Source organism: Metarhizium robertsii (genome assembly GCF_000187425.2).
Source record: "Metarhizium robertsii ARSEF 23 chromosome Unknown MAA_Scf_21, whole genome shotgun sequence".
Taxonomy (NCBI): Eukaryota; Fungi; Ascomycota; class Sordariomycetes; order Hypocreales; family Clavicipitaceae; genus Metarhizium; species Metarhizium robertsii.
This window is the reverse complement of record NW_011942162.1, coordinates 52,676-77,985: the sequence shown is the minus strand read 5'-3', so window position 1 is coordinate 77,985 and position 25,310 is coordinate 52,676. Positions and strand designations below refer to the sequence as shown.

General features: G+C 51.0%; 9 protein-coding genes across 9 annotated transcripts; 5 read left to right on the top strand and 4 right to left on the bottom strand.

Annotated features, from left to right (window-relative positions):
• Positions 1-905: 905 nt before the first annotated feature.
• MAA_11775 (uncharacterized protein) lies at positions 906-1,208 on the top strand (the record flags this gene model as incomplete). Its single annotated transcript, XM_011412813.1, has 1 exon — positions 906-1,208. One exon carries the CDS (start codon positions 906-908, stop codon positions 1,206-1,208), a length of 303 nt encoding a protein of 100 aa, XP_011411115.1.
• Positions 1,209-1,242: 34 nt separating this feature from the next.
• Positions 1,243-3,042, top strand: MAA_11774 (Ribonuclease H-like protein; the record flags this gene model as incomplete). Its single annotated transcript, XM_011412812.1, has 6 exons — positions 1,243-1,762; positions 1,865-2,068; positions 2,123-2,351; positions 2,432-2,560; positions 2,603-2,798; positions 2,857-3,042. The coding sequence occupies 6 exons, from the start codon at positions 1,243-1,245 to the stop codon at positions 3,040-3,042; spliced, it is 1,464 nt and encodes a 487-aa protein (XP_011411114.1).
• Positions 3,043-3,080: 38 nt separating this feature from the next.
• MAA_11773 (uncharacterized protein) lies at positions 3,081-6,603 on the top strand (the record flags this gene model as incomplete). The annotated part of the gene is made up of 5 exons (XM_011412811.1): positions 3,081-3,492; positions 3,551-4,380; positions 4,481-4,954; positions 4,984-5,592; positions 5,629-6,603. The coding sequence occupies 5 exons, from the start codon at positions 3,081-3,083 to the stop codon at positions 6,601-6,603; spliced, it is 3,300 nt and encodes a 1,099-aa protein (XP_011411113.1).
• A 139-nt stretch (positions 6,604-6,742) lies between these two features.
• MAA_10202 (Beta-ketoacyl synthase) lies at positions 6,743-7,779 on the top strand (the record flags this gene model as incomplete). The annotated part of the gene is made up of 2 exons (XM_007828200.2): positions 6,743-6,995; positions 7,145-7,779. 2 exons carry the CDS (start codon positions 6,743-6,745, stop codon positions 7,777-7,779), a joined length of 888 nt encoding a protein of 295 aa, XP_007826391.2.
• Positions 7,780-8,552: 773 nt separating this feature from the next.
• Positions 8,553-9,641, bottom strand: MAA_10201 (kinase-like protein; the record flags this gene model as incomplete). The annotated part of the gene is made up of 1 exon (XM_007828199.1): positions 8,553-9,641. The coding sequence occupies one exon, from the start codon at positions 9,639-9,641 to the stop codon at positions 8,553-8,555; it is 1,089 nt and encodes a 362-aa protein (XP_007826390.1).
• Positions 9,642-10,358: 717 nt separating this feature from the next.
• On the bottom strand, positions 10,359-11,730 carry MAA_10200 (cfem domain containing protein; the record flags this gene model as incomplete). Its single annotated transcript, XM_007828198.1, has 3 exons — positions 10,359-10,783; positions 10,840-10,913; positions 10,973-11,730. The coding sequence occupies 3 exons, from the start codon at positions 11,728-11,730 to the stop codon at positions 10,359-10,361; spliced, it is 1,257 nt and encodes a 418-aa protein (XP_007826389.1).
• Positions 11,731-14,745: 3,015 nt separating this feature from the next.
• On the top strand, positions 14,746-15,846 carry MAA_10199 (Peptidase aspartic, active site protein; the record flags this gene model as incomplete). Its single annotated transcript, XM_007828197.1, has 2 exons — positions 14,746-15,304; positions 15,362-15,846. 2 exons carry the CDS (start codon positions 14,746-14,748, stop codon positions 15,844-15,846), a joined length of 1,044 nt encoding a protein of 347 aa, XP_007826388.1.
• Positions 15,847-16,245: 399 nt separating this feature from the next.
• On the bottom strand, positions 16,246-18,477 carry MAA_10198 (polyketide synthase; the record flags this gene model as incomplete). The annotated part of the gene is made up of 3 exons (XM_007828196.1): positions 16,246-17,186; positions 17,235-17,683; positions 17,828-18,477. The coding sequence occupies 3 exons, from the start codon at positions 18,475-18,477 to the stop codon at positions 16,246-16,248; spliced, it is 2,040 nt and encodes a 679-aa protein (XP_007826387.1).
• A 2,937-nt stretch (positions 18,478-21,414) lies between these two features.
• On the bottom strand, positions 21,415-25,035 carry MAA_10197 (copper resistance-associated P-type ATPase; the record flags this gene model as incomplete). The annotated part of the gene is made up of 1 exon (XM_007828195.1): positions 21,415-25,035. The coding sequence occupies one exon, from the start codon at positions 25,033-25,035 to the stop codon at positions 21,415-21,417; it is 3,621 nt and encodes a 1,206-aa protein (XP_007826386.1).
• Positions 25,036-25,310: the final 275 nt, after the last annotated feature.

Sequence of the window (25,310 nt, the reverse complement as noted above, 5' to 3'; positions counted from 1 at the left end):
ATAACTAAGTATAATTATAATTAATAAGGGAAAATTCTATTAAAAACTAAAAGTAAATTCTAAATATATAAGCTAAATATTAATTACTAAAAGGTTTTATAAAAATTAGCTTTAAATTTTAGCTAGGTTTTAAAGGTAAAATTATTATTAGCTATAAAAAAAGGGTTTTTAAGCTTATAAAAACTTAAAGGTTTAAAAATAAATAAAGTTATTATTTTATACCTAATTAATTATTAAACTATTTTATACCTAGCTAGCTACTAAATTACTATAAGGCTAGAAGCAATATCTCTCTAGGCACTTTGCTATTGTGAAAAACCCTCCTGACAGAAGCACTGCTTCTTCAGGCCTACCACGCCACAGTTCGGTCCGAGAGACCAGATGGCTTGAGCGGGATTGCCCATCGGGCAGTCAAACCGGCAAATCCTCCACACCGGATAGCAAACAATTAGCCGAGTTCAGAGGCATTGCGCGGCCATTTGGTTATATCTTTACTACAAGACGAGTGGTAGAACTGTACGTCCAGACGTATTCCCAATCGATAATTCTGAATGCAAACCAGGCCATTCATGGTGTGTATATGTAAATTGTTGACAAAGACCAATCTGTTTTCGTAAAGGTGTTTCTAGTCCCTGAAACTCGTGCCGTTTAGCGATGCTACATTACAACTCAGGTATTGTGAGCCAAGTTTAATACCATCGACGCACTATGCCCTTTCTCTCTCGATTCTCGTCATCCCACAGGAACATTCCCAGCGAGGGAGAATGGCATTATAACTGATAAAAAATACGTTCCCCTTGACTTTGATGGCTACACAGAGAAGCCCCTTAGCAAGCAGTTGGGGCCTATAGCTGTTGTTGGGATGGGTAACATTGCACCAGACTGCTTCTTTCTTTACAAGTGCCATGGTTGCTGACCCGTTTGTAACAGGATGCCGCCTCCCTGGCAACGTTTCATCTCCGGCCCAATTCTGGGATATAATGATGAACAAGCGAACGGCGCCTCACTCGACAGTACCCTCATCACGCTTCAAGATAGATGCCCATCTCCACCCTAACAATGAGAGCCCGGGCTCATTCAACGTTCCTGGAGGCTACTTCCAGGATAGTAACCTACACGAGTTTGATCCTGGTCTGTTTAACATCTCTCCAGTCGAGGCTATGTGGATGGATCCGCAGCAGCGAAAACTGCTAAGAAGTAGTTTATGAAACCTTTGAATCTGCCGGTGTCGGCCTCGCCGAGATGAAAAACAGCAAGACTGGCGTCTTTGTCGGCAGTTTCACCAGCGACTTCCAGCAGATATCCTTCAAGAAACCCGACTTCCGTCACAGCTATGCCGCCATAGGTGTAGATCCGGGTATAATCTCAGCACGCATCAGCCACGTGTTTAATTTACACAGGCCGAGCCTCACCCTTAACACGGCCTGTTCCTCTTGCGTCTACGCAGTTCACCAGGCGTTTAACACGCTCCGCAATAAAGAGTGTAGCGGTGCTATTGCCGCCGGGACCAACCTCATGCTAAGTGTTGACCAGCACATGAACACGGCAAAGCTAGGTTTTTTATCACCAGATTCAAGTTGTCACACTTTTGACGCATCGGTCGACGGCTATGGAAGAGCAGAAGCAGTAGGGGCCACGTACCTTAAGCGACTCAGCGATGCCATTCAAAACGGCGACCCGATTCGTGCGGTCGTGCGGTCGTCGGTGGTGAATTCCAACGGCAAGCTTCCCAACGTCGGGATTACGCACCCCAACTTAGAAGGTCAAGTACAGGTTATCCGCCATGCGTATTAACGCGGTGGCGACTTGTATCCGCGTTTGACGGGACACTTCGAATGTCATGGCACGGGGATTCCTATTGGAGACCCTCTCGAGGTCCACCCCGTCGCGAAGGCCATGTATACAAAAGGCGCCGAGGAAATTGAGCCTCTATGGATCGGCGGGCTCAAACCGAATGTTGGCCACAGTGAAGCAGCCAGTGGGCTTTCGGCACTTATCAAGGCGGTGCTGGCCGTGCAGAATGGGATAATCCCTCCCGTTCGAGACATAGCCAAGCTGAATCCCAACAGTAAGCCCCGTCGGCACGACGAATAATGAGACATCCGACTAAGAACATGGCCAGTCAACTGGGATGACTGGAATGTCAAAGTCCCTTGCGAACCGCAATATTTCCCCGCCCATCTGCCAGTTCGCCGGGTCAGCGTGAACAGCTTCGGGTACGGTGGCACCAACGGCCACTTTATTGTCGAAGGCGTCGAGTCCCTCGTTACGGGGCACTCGCACGATCAGACGAAGCAGAAGCTGGTCAAGGGTAGCGACTGGGGTGTCTTTTACCGGAAGAGACCATACCTGTTGCTCTTCAGCGCGCATGATAAGCCAACTTGCTCGACCTGTCTTACGCGCTCGCCAACCGGCGCTCACGCCTGCCCAGCCGTGGCTTCGTGGTGAGCAGCCCCAACGGTGTCACGGAAGCCTTTGGCAATGTCGCCGAGAACTTCATCTTCGCCGACAAGAAGAAGCCACCCGTTGTCTGGCTCGCCTTTACGGGCCAGGGAGCCCAGTGAGCGCGCATGTGCTGCGAGCTCATGGCCCACTATCCCAGCTTCCTCCGCACCATCCGCAGACTGGACCAGGTGCTAGGTGATCTACCCAATGGGCCCGAGTGGACGCTGGAGGATATCCTACACGGAGACGCCGCCCAGTCGCGGATAGGCGAGGCCGAGTTTTCCCAGCCCGCGTGTACCGCCATCCAAGTTGCCTTGATCGACCTACTCGAATCTTGGGGAGTCAAGCCCATGGTAAGAGAATCCAAACCTATCCTCAACCGGACGAACTAATTACTTATCGGTCCAACAGTTCACCGTGGGCCACTCCTCTGGCGAGATTGGCGCCGCTCACTTTCGGGGCAAGGTCGTCTCCAACATTAACACGAACGGTGCCATGATAGCAGTGGGACTTGGCGCCGGGGCCGCAGACGTATCTCGCATGCTACGAGGGCCGAATCGTGCTGGCCTGCCACAACGCCCCGGCGATGGCGACTGAGTGGAGATGCCGATGCACTGGATGCCGTCAAGCAAAAGATGAACGAGGACCAGATCATTGCCCGGACCGTCAAGACGGGCGGCAGGGCCTACCACTCGTTCCACATGAAACCGGCGGCCAACGTCTACAACGACCTCATGCATGACGCAAGCTCGCATTTGAAGCATTGTCCCCGCAAATCCATCGCCGACTTCATGGTGTCCTCTGTTACCAATGCGGCTCTAGATTCCGCCAGACCACTGGATGCAGACTACTGGTGTGCCAATCTCGTCAGCCCCGTCAAGTTTAGGCAGGCTGTCCAGACGATCGGCTCCTGTCCAGTTTTTAAGCATGTCGACCTTATTGTCGTCGAAATTGGGCCTCATTCTGCGCTCAAAGGGCCCGTGAAGCAGATGTGTCACGAGCACAAGTTTGACAAGATGAGTTACCTCCTAACTATTGAGCGGGGTGGTAACTCGGCCAGTCAATTGTTCAATCTTGCCGGCCAGCTCTTCCTGAACAACTTCAGCCTCGACTATGAGCGTGTCACTGCCATCGAGGAGACCTCCCCCAGACAAGATCCAGATCAGGAAGGGAAAACTGCTGGTTGACCTGCCCATCTATCAGTGGAACTACGTCAAGGAACTGTGGGCAGAGCCTCGCCAGTCCAAGGAACAACGCGCCCCCCAACACCTCCGCCACGATGTGCTTGGAAGCCGTATGCCCGGGGGATCAAAGAACGAACCCACGTGGAGGAACCGTCTGCGTCAGATTGACCTACCATGGTTGAAGCATCATTCCCTTGGTGGCGAAGCAGTGTTCCCGGCTGCCAGGTACTTCGGCATGGCCACCGAGGCTGTGACCCAAATGAAGGAGACCAGCTCCAGCCCAGTGGAAATCAGCGGCTACACTCTCCGCGACGTCATCATCAAAGCGGCCTTGGTTATCCCCGACGACAACTATGGCATCGAGACGCTCTTCAGTCTGCGGCCAGGCGTCCACACCGACTGGTGGGCGTTCCAGGTGTCGTCTTGGAGCCAGGACGGGCACTGGAGAAGCCACATGACAGGCATTATTGACATCAACGTGAAAGCTCCCGGTCATGACGCAGCGCGCCACGCGCAAGGCGTGGAACCAGGCGTTGAAGGACGTCGGATTCGACTACGGACCGTCTTTCTAGGATATGCAGGACATCCGCACCGACGGCAAGCGTTTCCACGCCGCCGCGTCATCAGTCGTCAAGAAGACGTCGGACCTGATCGAGGGCGAGTCACGCTACGTCTTGCATCCCTCCACAATCGACTCGTGCCTTCAGCTCACTATCGTGTCCATCTACGCTGGCAAGATGGAGGACATGACGTGCGGTTCTGTTCCTGTTCAAGTGGATGAGGTTTCGCTATGGTACGTTTTCATTGACACATTAACATCCTCTCACACTTACACACACCATACTAACAAGCTCCATTTTAAGCCACCGACAAAAGCCCAGCTGCAGAACCCCGAGGCAAATGCTTACTCCTGGACCGAAGAGCGTGGCGTTCGCTTGACCATTAATGAAACCCAGTTGGTGGGGAGCGATGGGCAGCTGTTGCTCTCTCTAGAAGGTATGCGATGTGTTGCCTATGAGGCCGCTGTTCCTCAGATCCGCGGGACTGTCCTGAAGGAGCAGCCTTTTATGAAGATGGGCTGGAACGTAGACATGGACACACTTACATCAGCAAGCCCTGTGAAGTCTGTCGGTCTCGCGGACCTGGTGGCCTTGGCTGCCTGGAAGAACCCTGGCGGAAGGGTCCTGGAGTTTGGTGCCTTGAACTCGACTGCTATATGCCAAGCTACGGAACTGATCAACTACACCGCGACCGCGACGTCTAAGCCCGGGTTGGAAGCCCTCGAGGACACTATTGCTGGGTTTGATCACGCGACTGCTATAAACGTTGATCCGTCCTAGGGCTCGAAGCACAGGGGTTGAAAGCAGGCCAATTCAATCTCATCATTCCAGGCACTCTGACCGATCCCTCAAAACTTGCCTCGTTGCTCGCCCCGGGTGGCCGCATCGTGTCTGACCAATCCACCTTGTCGTCGCTCGGAAAAGACTTCTCCATCTTGAACCTGTCCAACGGCATTGCCATTGCCACAGGCGTGGCAGAACAGAAGACAAGCGGCATCAACGGCGTCCGTACAAGGTCTATCGCCATTATCTACCGTAACAAGCCGACCGAAATCCCCTGCAAACTGGTAAAGGCATGCAATGCGCTTGGATCCTCGTGGCTCGCCCGATTAGCCGACGCTAGCATTGCTACTTCAGAACATGTGGTCCTTACCTACGACCTAGAGAGGCCGCTGATATTGGAACTGGAGCCTAGCGAGCTTGCCGGATTGCATAATATTGTCTCCAACGCCTCTTCCGATACTTGGGTCACCGCGGGTGGGCTCATGAAGGGGGCCACGCCGGAGCAGGCCATGGCGTCTGGCGTCGCTCGCTCGGTGACGTCTGAGATGGCTTCCCTTGATTTCACCACTTTGGATCTGGGCCTAGGCAGCACGACGACGGATTATGCCATTAACGAGATTGTACGTGCTCTGGACCGGCAGATCCACCACGCCTAGGACAAGGAGTCGGAATACTGCCTCGCCGATGGGCTGGTGGACATAAGTCGGCTCGTGCCTGACGCTACGCTCAACCAGGAGTATGGGCCGCAGAATTCTATTCCCAAGGCCACGCCTTTTAAGCCCTCTGATAAGTTGGTGGCCACGGCCAAAGCAGTAAAGGTGACATTCTCTCATGATGAACGTGACGACCGGACCGTTGGAGCCGACCAAATCCATGTTCAAGTCATGCTGTCTGGTGTCAACAAGGAGCACGTTCTTGTCATGGAGGGTGCTGACTCACTCACCACCTTTTCGCATGAAATCTATGGAGCTGTCGTGCAGAAAGGGGTTAATGTTGAGGTCATTAATGTCGGAGACCGTGTGTTCGGCTTCAGTGCTGACAGACTGGCCACGTTCCAGACCGTCTCGGCGAGCATGGTACAGAAGGCTGAACAAGGCGATGTCCCGGAAGAACTTGTGACGTTACCACTTGCCTATGCTACCGCAATACATGGGCTGACGACCCTCGCGAGAGTTGAGGCAGGGGAAATTGTCTTGATTCTCCACGGGACTGGAGATTCTGGTGCTGCCGCCATCACCATCAGCAAGAAAACAAAGGCACAGACTTATGTCGCGGTGCGTTCAGTAGAGGAGGCCGCCAGAGTGGCTGCTGCGTTCGACCTGCCCGCCGAGAACATCATACCCCAACTCGACTCGAATCTGATGATGCGATTCAAGGAGCGAACCGGAGGACGCGTCGCCGATGTCATCTTCAGTTCGGCATACGTATCACCAACAATCTCACATGAGTGCTGGAGACAAATTGCAGCGTTCGGTCGTTTCATCGAGATAGGGCGAAAGACAGGTCTAAGGCGCAGCACCCTCGACACCCTTCCACCTAGTCGTGGGGCAAGCTACTTGACCTTTAATGTTCTCGACTTGTACAGGCAAAAGGAGCGTCTTCTGTCCGACTACTTGCTCACTGCGACATAGCTCTACCGGCAGAAGCTCATACCTGCCATCGGTCCCATGGAGAAAAGGAATTTTGCCGACTTCGACAAGGCCATCGCGGCCTTCACCGACTCCTTTCATCTAGTACATCGAAATTGTGGACGGCCTGGGGCTGCCCGTTATGCCTCACCGTTCCAAGCTCACCTTTAACACCAACGCGACCTACTTCCTGGTTGGCTGTCTCGGCGGTATAGGCCGCTGTCTAACAGCTTGGATGATTAAGCGTGGTACCAGACGATTTACCTTCATGTCCAGACCCGGCCTCGGTAACAAACAGACGGCGTCCTGGATTCACGGTCTGGAGGCCAGGGGCATTACGTGTCAGATCACCAAGGGTGACGCTTCCAATAAGAGCGATATCGATGTAGCTATTCGTAGTATTCCTTCCGAGTCCCCCGTAAAGAGCGTGGTCCATGCTGCTATAATTTTGCGGGCAATTTTTGCTCATGTTCCAATAACGCACACAAAAATAGTAGGAGATGCTAACTGCCTCAACACGGACTTTTCCACACCATGTCTATAGATGACTGGCAGACATCTATTGCACCAAAGGCGCTCGCCGCTATGAACTTAGACCAAGCCTTTGCAGAGATCGATATAGACTTCTTCGTCTTCACCAGTTCTACCTCGGGCATCCTGGGTACTCCCGGACAAGCCAACTACGCGGCCGGGAACAGCTTCCTCGACAACCTGGCAAGAAACTGCATGGCTAGAGGCCAGCACGCCGTCTCTCTCGTCCTTCCCATGGTACAGAGCGTCGGTGTGGTGGCCGAGAATCCCGAGATTGAGGCTGCGCTACGACGCAAGGGCATCTACGGTATTAACGAGACGCACCTCCTCGAGGCCCTCGAGGCCGCCATCGCCACGCAGGCCACCACGACGCCGGCTGACCATATTGTCGTCGGCATGGACCCCAGCAAACTTAAAAGCTCACTGTCGAGAAGTGACTTTACTGACAGCTTCTGGATAGAGGATGCGCGCTTCAAGGCTGTGCCACAGGCCATCGACTCTCGCGGGTCGTCTGATAACAGCAGCGGCTTCACTATTCTCAAAGCCATCCAAGAGGCCAGTTTGCTGCAGGTTAGTGTTGGCCTAGTCTCGGAGCACTTCATCACCAAGCTGTGCCGCCTGTTGATGCTCGAACCAGATTGTCTTTGAGCCCGAGGTCCTTCCTATAGTTGAGTATGGCCTGGATAGCATGATCGGCGCTGAGTTGCGTAACTGGATTTTTAAGGAGTACGGCTTGAATATTCCATTCCAGCAGCGTTTTTGGCTAAATATGACAATTACCAAATTTGCTACTATCATTTGCAATTACTACAAGTCAAAATGCCATATCTTGTGTTGCGGAACTCTCTCCTATTATGTTTAAGACGCTGTTTAATCTAAATTAACTTACAACTAAAGTAAGCTTAAATATAAAGGATAGGGGAAAGGATTAGATCCTACGCACACTTAAGGGCTTAGAAATAAATAGATTTATATATTATGTCTAATATAATAAGACATGAAAATAAAAATGCAAAGAGAGGTTTTTCATGACGTTGATAAGCTTGCGCTGGCATCCTAGCTGTGGGGGGTACCGGGGGGCGCAGGTCCCTCGTTTCTTTGCATTTAGGGAGCCAGGATATAGTATAAAGGTTAAGGACGTCTAAAAAGAAAATTAAAAAGAGTCAGAGAGAAAAAGAGAAAGCAAATCACCATGTACGGTACGCGATCCGACTTCGGGTCAGCGCCGCTAGCGTTATGTATCTGTCGAAAGCGGGCTTAGTTTACCACGGCTTATATACCGAGATTCTATATATTTGCTATGCAGCTGTATTATAATACGCAGGCCATCCCCAAAAATAGTTCAGGAGCATCCCACAAGCTTTCAATGTTAGCATTAAGCGGGACGAGGTTTTCCATGGCCTAGATTCCAGTGCGTACTCTTATCGCAAAGAGCACGTCGCCTTCTCCATATAATCGGCCCATCTGCTCGCCTTTTTCACCCATATCCCGTCACATTGCGCGATTGCCTGGAAGAAGTCAATCTTCACATAGCTCTCCTTATAAGGCCACTCCGGCCACAATTCCTTCAGCCTGGCCTCGTAGACTTTCCGCAGTTGGGTTAGCTCGTACTCCATCATGTGAATATAATACAGCTCATTCTTGCCATCGCTGTCCAAGTAGCCCGGTTTATTACGCCTTCTAGCTGCGATGGCAGACTCTTTGGGTGTTTGATCCGCATACATATCCCGCTGCGGCTTCTCCTCCCGAACTGGCCCGTCAAGAAACTTAGGAACCTTGGTGAACATCCAGAGGGGCAATGCCGAGACGCATTCCCAGTCCAAAATGGCCGTGATTTCGCCTTTTTCGTTTACTAGGATGTTGTTTAGATGAAGGTCATGGTGGTAGAGTCCTGTTGTCTCCGGCTCGTCTACATGCGGGGGGAAAACCTTGGGAACAAGAGAGAGAAGTTTTCTTGCTACTAGCAAGACCATCTCGGCGTCTTCCTTGTCGTCTTCATCCTCCGTCTTGTCGAGAACTGCTGTCTTGTGCATGAGGATAATGTCCAACTCGGCGCTCAGCCAGTCGTGGCTAGAGCGGAAGGGACCCCGTGCAATATCGTAATGAAGGTGATCGCCCATAAAGAAGTTATTGGATACCAGTAGGCCAGGGACAACTTTTTCCGCATCTCCAACGCCTTTTTTTTGTCGGACCTCGCTCGTACTTAAAGTCCCTATGCTCCTGAATACGGACCCTAGCTTCTCAACTCCCGACAACTCCACCTGGTATGCCGCAATCTGCTTCGTAAGCGCCACCTTTTGCTCCATCGACATGGTCCGCCACCGTCTAGATGCCGATGTGCCCTCCATAAGTTCCATGAGGATCCACTCATACCCAATCTCATTGTCGTTGCTGTCGTCAAAACTAAACACCTTGGGGACCAGGACCTTGGTGTTCTCTGACACCCATCGCAAGGTGGCTACCTCTGCGCGCGTCTTGTACCGTGGATATACCGGAAGCGAGACACGCATTATGAGAGGGCCTCTGGTACATTTGACCAAGTAGAGTTTATTGAACAAGCCGCATGCGTGAAAGGCGACGGTACAGGAATCTTTGGGGAGTATATTCAATTGCTGGCGACATACGCTTTCAATCGCAGTGATGGAAACGTCTCGCGTCCATTGCGGCACGAGGTCAAACAGTGTCTCTTTCCATTCTAGCCCATCTTGGCTGGGTCGCGGCATGATTGCCACAATCTCAAGAGTCTTCGTTTTTGATATTTCTGTCGTCCGGGATCGGTCATGGAATATTGGATTACACAGCGATTGATGCTTTGATCAGAAATCTGTGGATAGATAAAATGGACAAGAATGGGGTAGTGGGTATATGTAGGTGGTGTTTTGTGAGATCGGTGTGCGCGGTTCCCTCTGTGCTCGGGAAAATACCGGACATATGTACCCTGGTGTATTAGACACAAATACTGGCATCTCAATAGCGGCCTTTCGGTCATCATTTAATACCATATCCTCACATTTACCCTAATAATAAATCACACTGTACAGCCACATCTGAGGGTGGAAGGGCCACCTGATTAAGCGCATACACGCAAAGCAAATGAGGTGTGTTGGTCTGATGACACTTTATATCGCCACCTTCACCACCAATTCGCAAGTCACCACTAGTAGACGAGACAGTATACGCCAAGGTCGCCGACTAGGCCAGTGACACTGCTCCCCGTTGCATGCTTTTTACCATGGCGATGCTCTTACTTCCACGTCCTGTTGCACTCTGATGGCGTCATTTGTGCTCTGACGACGTGGCGACTGACCCTGCATCTCCCATCCACTCACCTCGACCGAGTAGTGGCCATGCTGCTGCGACGGCAAACAAATTCTGCTTTGACTCTCGTTGGGGGCGCTGGTGTTGAGCTCAGAGTCAGTGACGTACTTTGACTTGGAGGATGCCATACGCGAGGAAACGGCGTTGTCGTACTGCTCGGTCATGAGAGTTCCTCGGCTTTGACTCGACCACGCCGACGAGATCCTGCTTGCCAAAGGCTTAAAGTATAAAGCGTCCAAGAACCGGCACAGAGACAATATGGCCGGAATGCAGATACTGATAAGGATCGCCGGCGTCTCGATGGTGAACCAGTAGAAGGTCGGCGCAGCCTCGTCTGTTTGCGAATTAGAGTGGAAATGACAAAGCACGGTCTGTACTGCAAAGGCTCACAAGTAATGTCGCGAGTAATGCCATCTCCCATCTTGATGACGGTAACCAGTCGACCTAGGGATACGACGATGGAGCTGCGGCGATTTAGTTTCCAATGGTCCGGTTGAGAATATTCAATAGATAGAATGCTTACCAGTAACCGATCGTGAAGATGCCAATCACAGCCATCTTCCTCCAGGGCGTCATCTTCAAACCCCATATTTTCGGCATGGGAATCAGCAAGATGGCAAGATCGATGACGACACTGGGAATGGCGCTGCCCATGAACAGCACTGACGCATCGGTGCATTTCCCAGGAAGCATTGGGTGCCAGTTCCTGAGCGACTTGCACTGGAAGATGGTGCCCAACACAATGCCAATAAACCAGGCAGCGTTGGCGGCGTGGGTGATGATGACGGCATTGTTGAACCATGGCGGCGACACGTTGGGAGGAAAGATGCGGGCGAGGAAAAACAGGGCGGATGCCTTGGCCATGGCGAGATGTATGTCGTAGATGAAGTAGACGGCGAAAAGCATGCGCAGAATCTTGACGACGTTCTCGGGCGGCACGACCCAAATGTGCTTTCCGGATCCCAAGTCGAACATGACCAAGCTCATGACGAGCTGCACCAACATGAATACCTGATGACCAGTAAGTCGCGGGTTAGCAAACGTCACGCGACGGCCAGGGCCAAATCCAAAACCTACCGTGGATACTAAAGCTGTCCAATCATCCCACCAAAGACTTTTGAAATGCCCAGGCGAGCTCTCTGCGATGAGCCGCGAGGCAAAGCGAAGTACGATCATGACCAAGATGACGACAATCATGGCAATGCAGAGAGCCACCAAGGGAGGAGAGCGGTCATCGAAGGAGCCCGGGGGCAACTCAGTGCCATCTGTTGGTGCCGACATGGCCTGTTCAATTCGAGGATGGTATACGAAGCACCCAAAAAAAAACCAAAAAAAAACCAAAAAAAAAAAAAGAATATTGAAGCGGCGCGGCTGCGTCTTCTCAAAGCGTCTTGACAGTTGCGGTTTGGGTGGCTTGTTGAGCGACCAGAGTTAAATTCGGTAGAGGACGGCTCGCTTGGTCGCGGAGTCTCTGCCGTCTGGTACTTGACTTGAGGGTGCCGTTGACGAGCTACCATTGATGAGCATCGATGTCACCGCAGCCTCATGCCTACTCGATGCAGTTATACAAATACGGGCTGGGCCGAGGGCAAGTATTGACTCCATTGGGGGCCGTCCCGAACTAGCATTAGCCGAAATCGAAACCTTCTACTGTACTATGCATCTAGAGCATCGATATTTTACGACTTTGTGCTGTGGTCAGCCGAGCCCGATGCGATGCAATCGAGGGGTAGAGTCTGGTTATTAGGGTCTCGAACTTGCTGCATCTTGTTGGTGTAGACCTGAGTCCACGTAGTAGCGGCCATCTGGCCAACGGTCTGAACCAAGATTTGCCAGTCACCTTACCCATTTCCAAAGGGTTCAGGATCAACCTCTTCAAGGAAAACAAATCGACCATGAAAGCCATTGTAGCGCAAGGCAGAAGCCTTGTTTCCATTGTTGAAGTGCCCAAGCCGGTTGTCCCAGGGGCCGGGTGGGCCCTTGTCAAGGTCGAGGCCATCAATGTTGCTGTAATCTTACCGACTGGAAGCACATCGACTATAGACGGACCAACGCTGGCTACCGTGTAGGCTGCGACTACTCGGGGAGTACGCACTTGACGTGTCTGGTTCTTTAAAAGGCGTGCCAAGCAAATAACATGGAATTATTGGTGTAATTCAATGCAATGTAGCTCTTTGTACCTGACAGGGTAATTGGTACAATTGATCCCCCGCTCATCACCGACTAAATTAAGGTCAACAGTATCCGATTGGTTGTTAAGCCCTGGATCTGACACTCCACAAGGACTCGCATTCCTCGATGTCATGAGACGGGGACCGCGGAATCGGGATTGTGGGCTTGGATGGAGCAGAGTGTTGTATGTACATAACGCCGGGGAAATTACTCCAACTAATAGTTGATACAAGACGATTACGTTTTGCTATGGAATAGGGCTGACAACTCGTTTATCCCGTCCAGCCATAGTCTGGAAGCATTTTCATGTATATATTAGCACTGTAGCCCATATCGGGCTAAACCGTCACGGACACATATGCAGCCTGCTATGCCTGTACATCGTATTTCAATATACTCGCGTCGAAAACGCGATATTCCTTTATTTTCACGTTTTTATTATTAAGTACGGTTGCCTGGTACGGCCAAATACAGTGCTACTAGAGTTGTGCATCTAGCCGTTTTTTAAAAAGCTTGTTTAGTTGGAAGAATAAAATATATTAAACGTGTAGGGTATAAGGTCTCTAACCAAAATACGCCAGTTATTATATGCAGCCCATATGCATAAGCTCCTAATAGACATACCCCTGGACTCGGGCCACTCGGCTGCTCCCACATTCTGCCTGTAGATCTGGCTAGGACATGGATCCACAAAGTTTATTGCGATGCTAAGATAACAGGGTGCTCAGTGGATCGATGCCCTGTCGAGCAGGGTCCGTAACGCTATATCAGACGATTGGGGAGTTTATCTGGAACGTTTCATCCCGTGCAGTTCCTGTGAATTCCCCATGGCCTTATATACATGGCAACGCCAGCCGAGATTTATTAATATTCCGCGAGTCAGGCTCGATGGCATGGCCATGCTACCCTGATAGTCTGCAGAGCCTAGGCTCATCTATTGATGTCGTGATCAATTAAGGGAACATGAAATCTTTTCAAGTCATGCCTGTCGGCGGTTCACGCTGATCCGGATAGGGAAGCTGGTCAACATGAACCTGGCGTGCATTGATGCTAGGAGCATTACGTCTCGTGGCTGAGTCGAATGGTCTTGTAGACGGTTGTTTCGGTCCGGTGGTGGCAATAGTCCCAAAGCAAAGCGTCTGGTGTCACACAAGCTGCCTACGACAAGCATTCCTGAACAAACAGCTGATAGTGCATTGGAAACGGGGATGACTTTACCGGCATGACTTTTGCCCCTGCCCATGCCTTTCTGACCTAAAAACCTATAGGTATTGACTTCTCAACAAAGGCGGTGTAGCCAGCTTTCTTACTATCGACGTCTCTTAAATCACGTCAATAAAGCCTGGTCTATTCTAAGCCCAATTAGGCATAATCGCAGGCGCAATTCGTCGTCCGTTTCCACTAGAGCAGAAAGAAGTACAAGTTGCTCTAGTCCGAATATAGCCATGGGAAAACGCCGGATAAGTTGTACACGAGAAACAAAAAGGTGGGACGTGACACGAGTCAAGGTCTGGTAGTCAAAAACTGCCGATGACTCCGTAGAGCATTTCCTCTAAATATAGTGCTAATAAAGTGCACCGCCCACGTGCAAGCCACGCTTAGCTTCACATGCATCTTTAACACCTTCCTGAAAGGTCTTGAACCGTTGTTCCGGCAGTTCTGAGCCCGACGCCGCGTGTTTTATATGCTGGCACCATATGCACAAACGTCTGGTACTCCCACCGGCCGGGACTGCCGGGTTTAAGCTCATGTCGTGATATGCCGCCCCAGATATGCCCGGCCAGCAATCACCTTGGACCAATCGCGGACCTTTCGAGTCCTGCAGATAGTAAAACATGCCTAGTATTCTCATTCGACTAATACAAGAAAAGTTTCAAGACGGAAATTACAGTCAATTCTCGGATTTATGCGTATTACATTTGCAGGCCTGTGAGGAGGCTTATTTCGGCATCGCTATTTCTATAAAGATGGCTCGACCGGCTGCTCAAGCTGGAACTGTACACAACAGTCCAGTCACAAATTATCCATCATCTAAGCCGAGCTGCCTCTGATAGCACCTTTTCAAAAACTCTTTGAAAGTAATTCCTACAACCACCTCCTAGCGAGACTCAACCACTGATCGACATGCCTTCGCTCAAAACACTTGCTTTTGCATCCATAAGCCTCAGCGCTGTAGAGGTGGCTGCGTCGACTTTCTCTCTTGCTGCTGAGCCAATTCCGGGCAAGGTGAATGAGTTTGTGGTCGAAGTCGAACTTGGTACTCCACCCCAGAAGTTGCCTCTCGTGCCTGATACTGGTTCCACCGACTTTTGGGTGTACAGTACGGATACTGGATCAGGCTGGAACAATCATAAGCTGTGGGATATAGCGAAGAGCACGACTGCCCGTAATCTTACTGGCTACACGTGGAAGATACAGTACGGAACAGGTAATGCCGACGGTACCAACATCTACGAGGATGTTGTGACACTTGGGGGTGTACCTTTTCCTAAGCAGGCTATCGAATCGGCTTCTCGGAGCGATTACAATGTTGATCCGAAAATTTCTGGCATCTTCGGACTGGAATTCCGTCCCGACCAGACTGGTGTTAACCAGGCGGGAGAGCATGTGAAAACATGGTCTAGTACTCACATCAATTCTTTGGACCAGCCGTTATTTACGTCCCACTTCAAGTTTAACGGCGGTACGACGCATTATACCCTTCCATGCTGCATGTGACATAGCTGACTGAAGCAATTAGGAGGTTCTCTTGATTTCGGGTTCATCGACAACACTAAATACACTGGAAGCATCACGTATACGCCCGTCACTCACGATCAACACTGGATGTTCAACAGCACTGGGTACAAAATCGGGGATGACCCAGCTCAGGTGCTAGAACTTCAAGCCGTAGCTGACACGGGGTCATCTGCGATATTTGTTCCTGATGCGGTTGCGAAGGCCTATTACAGGAAGGTGCCAACCAGTTCTGGCGGTGGCAATTTTCAATACTCGTTTAAATGTGGCAACCCGCTGCCCGACTTCTCATTCAACGTTGAGAACACCGTCATTACTATTCCCGGAAAGTACCTAGACCTTGGTCCCACTGGTCTACCTCAGAACGGGTTTTGCCTTTCTGCAATTCAACGCGGCAAAACAACAATTTTTGGAACTCCCGCTCTTCAAGCAGCCTTTGTTGTATATGACGTTGGCAATCGTCGCCTCGGGTTCGCTCCGAGTGCGTGAGGAACAAAGCACAAGATATCAAGTAGCACCGAGAAGAAGATTAGTCTAGGCTTTTGCCGGAACCTTTGACATGAGGTTAGATATTAGATGTCACGGGCGACAAGTCAGATTGTGAACTAGCCTGATGTGTGTACACTAAATTCATTTCAGCTCATCTCTTATAGACAATATACCGGCGGGAAGCCATTCGAGGCGATGCTGGACCCCAAGAGTGGGATGAAAACATGACTCGATCATTATCTGCCGTACGCGTGAGAGTGCAACCAGATTCGCCCCTTCCACGGCCATCATTGAGTAGTGAGATCCCTCAGGAAACAACTTGGAATTGCCCAGGACAAAAGACGTATCACTACTTTGCTCACAAGACGCCTCAAAAGCCGGTGGCAATTTGCTTTTACGCTAGGCATCACGCAAATGAGAGTTAACTCTGATTGTGTCAATATGATTTGGTATGTGTGCCGCACACATTCTTCCGTCATTTGGGGCACTGGCAGCCAATACAATAGACTGGAATAAGGCGTCCAGCATGGCAGGATGAACTAGCATAGACAATGTATTGTTCCCCGGAAGGAATCCAGTTGATAAGCCCGGCTTTCGCCTGAGACCCGACAGGACTCTGAAGGGACCCGAGAACTCATAATCCAAGTGGTCCAAAGAAGCATACAAATCCCCAGAGTCGACATCAACGAGGCTGGTGGGCTGAGAGCTGCCCCCTGGCAGTGCGGTGCTCGAGGCAGTACCAAGGAGGATGCGAAACTGGCCATGTGCAAGGGAATCAAGCAACGTGTCGAGTTTACCTTTGGCGGCACTGCAATTAAATGTTCCCATGATGCAAGACGACTCTTGCTGCTTTTCAATATCGGACAGAGTAAAGACAACTTCTACAGGGGCGTCGTCGTCTAAAGTCAGGGCCTGACCCATGACAATGTCGAGCACCTCGATCAGTGAGACTGGTTGTTCTCCCGTGAGTTTCAAGCATGCTTCCACGACAGTGACGATGAATGCATCCCCCGGATATACCGTCTGGCCTTGAACACGGTGTCCCGATAGCCATGGCACCTCTTTGGGGCAAATGGAATGCCTCCATCGCATCTCCCGATCCGACGAATCAGGGGTCAGATGACCGAGGAGTTCATGTGCCTTGTCGGATCGATGGGAAAGGGCCCGGGCGTATCGTGACTCGTGCCAGTATTCCTTGCTGTGGTCCCAAGAGTAAGGGGGAAGACCCTGCAGCGTGTGGAATGTTGCATGGTCGGAAAGGAAAGCTTCATAGGCCTGGAGATTGACGGAACCTCTACCGACATGACTAGCAATAGAGCCCATTCCGTCGGCCAGAGACTCTAGATCATTCATTCACTGTTGCAGAAGCGCCACGTAGGGGAACCCACGGCCCGTAATGTCCTGGATTACTTGCTGAACGGGGGCTTTCAAGGCCGGATGCGGCCCTATCTCGACTGCCATGTCAAACGGGCCGCTGTCGCTCCAAGCCTTTTCCACGGCCTGTTTGAAGAGTACCGGATTGATCAAGTTGCCAATCCAGTAAGGCCCTTTCAACTCATCGTGGAGGGCAGAGTTGTGTTCCCCGGAAACACTGGAGAACCACTCGGTTCGAGACGCCGGATTTACTTGAATGCTCATATTCTTCTGATAGGCTGTGTATTCTGATGAGTAGGAGAGCATATGCGGTGAATGATACGCCCTGTCAGCCTTGAGGCGCCTAGTAAATTTCTTCTCATCCTGCAGCACAGCCTGTATCTGATGAATAGCGTCCGAATCGCCGGATATGGTAATACTGGAGGATGAATTGACGGCCGCGATCCAGGCACGGTCTTTAAACCTAGAACCCGAAATTAGTTTTCTGCTTTTCAAATTCTTGGAACCACGCGGGACTGGTGTTCCAAAGCAGGCCATCACTCGGTGGGCCAAGTAGGGGGGATGGGATCATGATGCGTCGGTGACATTTTGCGGAGAGACAACATACTCTGGTTCTTCAAGAAGCTCTTCCTTGTCGTCTTGGCTCGTTCCCACGGCCAACATGGCACCATCTCTAACTTGGTGTTGCGTGGAAAAGGCCACGCTTAATCCACGATAATACGACATGCAGATGGCATCGTCAGCCGAGATGCGCTTTGCAGCGTAGGCAGCTGCGATCTTGCCGGATGAATGAACCATAATAGCAGTGAATCTGACTCCGGCGGCCTCAAAAATATCGACAAGGAGGATCTGCACGGATAGAGTGAGTGGCTGGGATAAGGTAGCATCGCCAATCCGGGAGGAAGTGGCGTCTTTGGCGAGCTCTGCCGCCATAGTCCAGGACGGGGGATGACGGAGACGGGCCAGTCGACCATCTAGCCTATCAATAATCTTCCTGGCCGCCGGCGAGCTGGAAATAAACTCGGCGCCCATCCGTGCCCATTGGGCGCCCTGGCCGGTGAAGATGCCCAGGATACGAAGACGGCTGTCCGAAATCTGCGCAGCCCGAACTCCCAGGCTTTCATTTGTACGGGATCTTACTGTGTCGATTCTCTCAGTTATTTTGGAGAGGAGTACATCCGGCGAGGGAGCCGAAAAGGAGGCGGCGAATGGAAAGCGAGTTCGCCGAGAATGCAGAGTGAATAACAAGTCTCGCATGTTTATTTCATGTCTTTGGGCGGCAAGAAACTCCTTGAAGGACTTGAGATACGTAGTCAGGGATGCTTCGGAAGCTGCCGAGAAAATGAAGGGAGACAAAACGGCGGTTTCTGGTGTCTGGTGCGGCTTGGGAGTGTAGCTCTCCGGGATGGCGTGGGTATTTGCGCCTCTGAACGTAAAGCTGAATGTGGTGGGACTTAAAGACGTGATTTTGTGCTGGCTGGCGAGGAGTGTAAAAGGTACGGGAGTTTCTTCTAGAAACCGCCAATATGTGTCGCACTACTAGTCGCTTCCTGAGATATATTAGGCTTAAAGGGAATACTAGGGCTCTACAGGGTGTTAAAGGTCTCTGATAAGGCTCGTGTATTATGACGGTTCTGCCATAGAACCAGTTGGGCGGCGCAAGTATAGAGTGCCAACCGTATTCATTTAGGCAATTGATAGGCACGCCACCGCGAATTGATACGGACGCCAACGCTCAATTGCCTTTATTTAATACAAGGCGAGCAGGAAGCACTTGGGGGCTATGTGGTAAGCAAGGTGACAAAAGCGGCCTTTGAGACAAGGTGTTGCAGATCACAACAACGAGGCTGTCGGGATTGGACGTAGACGTCTTTCGCCGAGCCACTGGGGTCGCATCGCATGGTCAGCTTCAAACAGGCCACAGTGATGAGTGTTTCTTATTGCATCAAGCAAAGCAAGTTGTGGAATGGAAGCCGGGAGTTGGACGAGGCCACACCCGGTGGCATAGACCCTACGAGTTAAATGCATGTGTTTGTAAAAGGTATTCACCGTGGTATATTTCATGCCTTCTTTCTATCACAAATCTCTTTTCTAGCGCTTGATTGCCTTTTTGTATGCCACCATTTCTTCCGTGTATGTAGGCACGTTGGCAGCCAGATATACCCTATCACTCTCGCACCACGAACATGGCCATTGACTTCGACAACCTCCTGAAAGAGGCGCAGGAGGCCATCTTAAACAAGCCTCTTGCGCCGACTCCTCCGGGTGTCGTGTCGCGCTTGGACCAGCCACGAGAATGGAATGTCACGACCGTTGCGTTGACCGCTGTATTATTGTTCGTCATAACGGTCGTTTTCTTCCTGCGCGCCTACTCCAGGATCTTGTACGCAAAGAAGCTCGGGTGCCCATGTAATGGCCGCCAGACAAGTCCCTTCCCTTACTCATGTCAAATATGTACGTGGTAGCTATCAAGCCAAAAGGCGCTTGTCTGGAAATTCACGTTTAAAACGATATGATTGTTGTACAGGACTAATTAAAGCGGAAGTAACTTCTTGGGTTTTTCAACACACAATACACACACACCCAATATTCTAAAATTACCTCCCCATTTACGTGATAATGCCAACGTCTAGACTCGCAAGGATGTTGGTGGAATCATGAGTGATTTTTGCGGATTATGCGCTCTCATTTCCTCGGGGTTGCCGTACAAGCGTCTTCAACCAGGCTCGAGGTGAACCATCTGCACAATTAGCGCAAAGCGAAAGAATTTTGACGGAACTCGGCGTTTATGCTGTATGTCCCAGTAGCCTGAACTGTCTTCTATTGCCAAGTCCCTGTCGCTGGGATGTGTTAGTCCCGCAAGGACTCTCGACACTAATATTGGAGTTGTAGGTGGCGACAAACATTAGTTCGACAGGTAAGGCTGCCTTTCATTGTTATCATCGACTGCCAATTCGTCAGCCAGTCATTTCGCAGAGTGGGGATTACAAGCTATAGGCCGGTGAGAAGCATATGTGATTAGCGAGGTCCCAGATTCTGATAGTGACTTTAATTGCAACATTTACCCGACGATTCACACCAGCCTATATTTGAGTGTCATGTTATAAACCTACCTCGGAAACTATCTCCCCTCATATTACTTGCCCTTCTATCCTATCCAGAGATGACTCGTGTTTTAATTATCGTATAACTTCTGTCTTGATACGATGCTTTGTTTCGCAGCTGGGCTCGAGTGACACGTACATATGGAAGCGCGAAACCACCACAGATCCGGCCGGCGGCCTCTGCGTTCAAATCAATAAAAGTCCATTGCCAGCACAGAGACACTGGATTTCCCGAGCCGCTCAATAAGGGTATACCACAAACTGTCGTTTGAACTGTGCAGAAAACCAATTACTTATATTATTATCATCAGATCGCAACACCACCCTCCCACACCCAGAAGCAGATCTCTCCCCAAATGCCATTCTCTCCCAAGATAATCTCGCCGTTAATCGAGTATTTAGACTGCATAGCCCATTGATTTGGAAAAGACACAGACGAAATATCAACGAAGGTACAATTCATACCCAGACGCTGGTACTTCAGAGTTCGTTGGACCTGTCCAATCCAGACACGGACGCAGGAAGTAATAAAGATTTGCAGCTGGATAAACCGCCAGCTTCAGGTTTGCGTGTCTTTGAGATTGCCGCCAATGACCGGCACTCAAAGATGGAAGACTGAAAGGAGACCTATCTCTTCCATTATGTCGGGCAATCATCATAGAAACACCTTACTAGTATTTTGCACGGGAGGAGAGAGTCGTCGCCGCTAGCTGCGTGATGTTTTGATCATATGGGGAGTTCGACGGGGCGATATCAGGGCATTGGCATAATACTGTCTCACAGCGAGTGGCGAGGCTAGAATTGTACCCAAGGTAATATTGCATAGCAACTGGCGTTGTCTTGCATCTCTATCTACACACAGACAGTTTTGCCCCAGATTTGCAGAGCCCTAACTAGAGAGCATGGTACTACAGCAACCGGTCAAGGCGATTTGACCGCCTATTAAGCATCCAGGCCCTGATGCCAACCACACTTCGAGCCCTCACCCTTGATGAACTCGTAATATACATGGCGTAGATAGTTGTCACAAACAAAATATTACAATTGTACTTTATACAACGCTGGTGCTATTCAATGGCTTACTTGCGCGCTATTCAGACGTTTCCATATCCCGATGACTCGGCGCCCAAACTTTTTCCGTGAAGCCTACCACAGGCACTTTGCTCCTAAGCAGAAGACTACTACAAATTACGCTGACGCTGCTCAATGCCATAGCCAGACTAGCCCAGACAGGATCCAGTCTGATATGCTGACCATTACTACGTATAGGGTAGAGGACTCCAGCTGCAATGGGCATGGCCACAAGATTGTAGACAAGAGCCCAGCCAAAGTTAAACTTGACACGCCGGAATACCGTACGGCTGAGACTAACTAATGTCAAAAGAGTAGTGAGACTCGGATTGACAAGAACGAATTCAGCCGCAGATACAGCTACGTCCGAGCCAGACCCTATCGCAATTCCGACGTCCGCCACGGTCAAGGCTGGCGAATCGTTAACACCGTCGCCTACCATAGCAACGATAGCTCTTTGCTTGTTGGCGTTCCGTCCTAGGCTGGAAGGCTCCGACCTAACATTTGCCTGGCTCTTTTGAAGGTATTTGATATTGTCAGCTTTTTGCTCCGGCAACACTCCAGCAATAATATTCTCTGGACTGATGCCCACCATGGCTCCAACGGCTCGGGCAGTGGTGACATTATCGCCAGATATCATCCAAACATCCACACCTTGGCTGCGAAGAGTTTCAACCACGTGCCGGGACTCTGGCCGCAGGGGATCTGAAGTTGCAAAAATAGCAAGTACGTTCCATGGAGACTTCGCCGTGGATGCTGTGGGCCTTGCTGCCACGAGGACGATGGACTTCGCTTGGCCCTTCCACAGATCTAGAGCCGCGGATATATCTTCATCCAGGGTGATGTCGTGATCAGTCAAGAGCGCCTCATTTCCCGCTAGTACTTGGACCTGGTTTGGCAACGTCCCAACGCTAAAGGTGCCTGCCATACCCTTTCCGGCTATCTCTTCTATGTGGTCGGCTCTGGCAACGGTCGTTTCCCTAGATTGGCAGAAGTCGACGATAGCTTTGCCGATGGGATGACTACTGTTCTCTTCAAGTTCTTTCAAAACACTCAGGATCGTAGTCTCGCTCCAGGAATCATCATTCCGCGGAAGAAATTGATGATCCGTGACCTTGGGCTCCCCTCCTTGCGTCAGGGTTCCCGTCTTATCAAAGACAATGATGTCCAGTTTGCTCGCTTCCTGGAAAGCCTCTCCTCCGCCTTTCACCAGAATGCCATGCTTAGCTGCGAGGCCGCCGCCGACGAACAGCGCCGTTGGGGCCGCGAGGCCTATGCCGCACGGACACGCAATAATGAAGACGGCAATAGCAAACTGCAGAGACCAAAACGGCCAGCTGCCAATCTCAACATCTAGATATTCTCTTGGGAGGCTGCCAGAAAGACCAAGGCTGAGCCAGATCAACCAGGTTGAGATAGCGATGAGGGTCACGACTGGCACGAAATAGCTGGTAAGGGTGTCAGCCAGCCTTTCGATAGGGGCGCGTTTCGCTTGTCCCTCACGAACCACTTTTATGATTTGGTCAAGCATGGATTCTCCAGAAGTGCTAGTGGTACGAATCGTGACGGGCCCTCCCTTGTTCACAGTTCCAGAGAATAGTGCATCACCAGCCGCCTTTTTGACAACTTTTGATTCCCCGGTAAGACTTGACTCATCGAATTCGCCCACTTCATCAAGCAGCACACCGTCCCAAGGAGGAGATGCGCCATGGACGACCCTGACGAGATCACCTGTGTCAATAACATCGGCACTAACACTCCGAGTCTGGCTGGCGCCTCTTGTGCCATCGTCTGGCAGCACCAGCAAAGCCTCATTTGGCCGAAGTTTGCTTAGTGTTGTCACCGCTTCCCCCGTCTTCGCTTTCGAATACGCTTCAATGAGGCGGCCAAGGAGCAAGAACATGGTCAGGAAGACGACGGAGTCGAAGTAAGTCGCATTTCCTTTCATATTCATCGCGTTTGGCGCGGTAGAGGCGATGATGATCTCAACGACGGATGAAATATAGGCGATGGTAGTGCCAAAAGACATCAGCATGTCCATGCTTCCGAAACGGTAAAAGCGACGCAGGACTGGCACCGTACTGCCAGGCCTCCAAAGGGAGCGTAGTTCCTTGATGGCGCGGCGGTGGAAAACATCAGCAGCAAAGAAATAAACCGGTGTCGCCATGATAAATGCGGCCCATTCAGCGCGGGTGACTCCACGGAATGGTTCCATGAGGTACATGCGGCTTGGGTTGGTTGAAGGGACCAAGGTCATAAAGACGATGGCTACTATAAATGTAGGGATCGCAACAACCAACGAAAGCAGGACCCGATAGAATATTCGCTGCCGTATACGGCGGTGCATCTGTGCTGCACGCTCCTCAATCGTCGGAGGGTGATATATGGTAGCGTTGAAGGCCGCGTCAGCGGTCGAAATTGCTGCAAGGATGGCTCGAATGGTAAAACCAGGCGCCTCGGGGACGTACGAGATGGTTAGTAGCGAGCTGTGCAAGGTAGCCGGGGTCTCGACAATTATTCGGTCACCGAATTGATTCATTGCTTCGGTGACGCGTGCCGGACAATGCTGGCAGTACATGCCGTCGATACGGATCAACACCGCTCTCCGCGAATTTTGAGCCTCATCTTTCGTAGCATCCAATATGTCGTCCAGCTTAGCTTTGTAACCCAATTCCTCGATAGCGGCGCGGATGCGAAGGATGTTGTCTTTGTCCTCAAATACAATGGTGCAGCTGCTGGTGATGAGGTTGACGTCAACTGTCTTCGTGAAAGGAAGATTCTTAAGTGACGAGGTAATTGAGCCGACACAAGAGCTGCAGGTCATGCCTTCAATGGACAGTGAGGCTTTCCATAGCTTCGACGCCGGCAATTTCGAGGTTGGGACGACTGGCAGCTTTTCCACATGTTCCAAGCTTGCGTCATAGCCCAGACTGGTGATAGCCCTGATTAGGTCGTCGGGGGAATGCTGCCCTTCAAATCTCACAGACGCGTTTTGCGTCAGGAGGGCAACGTTTGCAGACAAAACCCAGGGTTTTTCCTCCAATGCCGACGTGATCTTGCCGACACAAGAGCTACAGCTCATGCCAAATATGGTAATCAACGCATCGAAAACATCACTGGTCGCGGAGGCGGATTCAACCACCACAAACGGACGATTTGTTCCAGTCTGGGGAGAAGGTGGCCCGCTACGTGAGGCTTTTTCCCTGCTGTCCTTGTGTCTGGCATCTATCCCGGATCGACATTGCTGACAGTGCTCTTTATGTCGGCGTCTCCTCGTCTCTTCGGCGGCGACCTCCCGTTTACGCTGCCAACGCTCCGTAATCCGGTTCAGCCATACAAACGGGAAGTCATCATCACCGCCCGCGGTATTAGTTGGAAGTGCGGATCCACCCGAGACACTGTCGGAAACCACTTCGTAGCCCGAGTTGGCGAGAGTGCTGGCGATTACGCGGGGTGTGAGTGAGGCGTCATGCGTGACGGTAACGCTGTGCGATAAGATTGACGCTTCCACGGATTCGGGCTTTGGTTTAAGGCCAGCCAGCAGGTCTTCAATGAAGGAAGTACATGTGGGACAATGAATGCTGGGAACGAGAAATGTGGTGCGAGATGGTGCAGGCGAGAGTGCAGATGGTCCGTCCATGCTTGCAATGAGCTTATACTGTTGCCATGCCTGGGACATAACAATCGGAGCTAGAAACGAGACATAAGGCACTTTTATACTTCCCACAGGAGAAGCTGCTCGAAGTCCAAGAAAACAGCAAACTGGGCTGTAGCGACAGCTTTGGTTTGCACCTGGTAGTTCTACAACCTTCCATGAACATTGAAGAGAAACGCACCGCTCACAGGCGCAAAGAAGCCTGAACAGGCGTCACGCGCGAAACAGTTGTGCCATGACTTGATGCGTAAGCCAAAGTT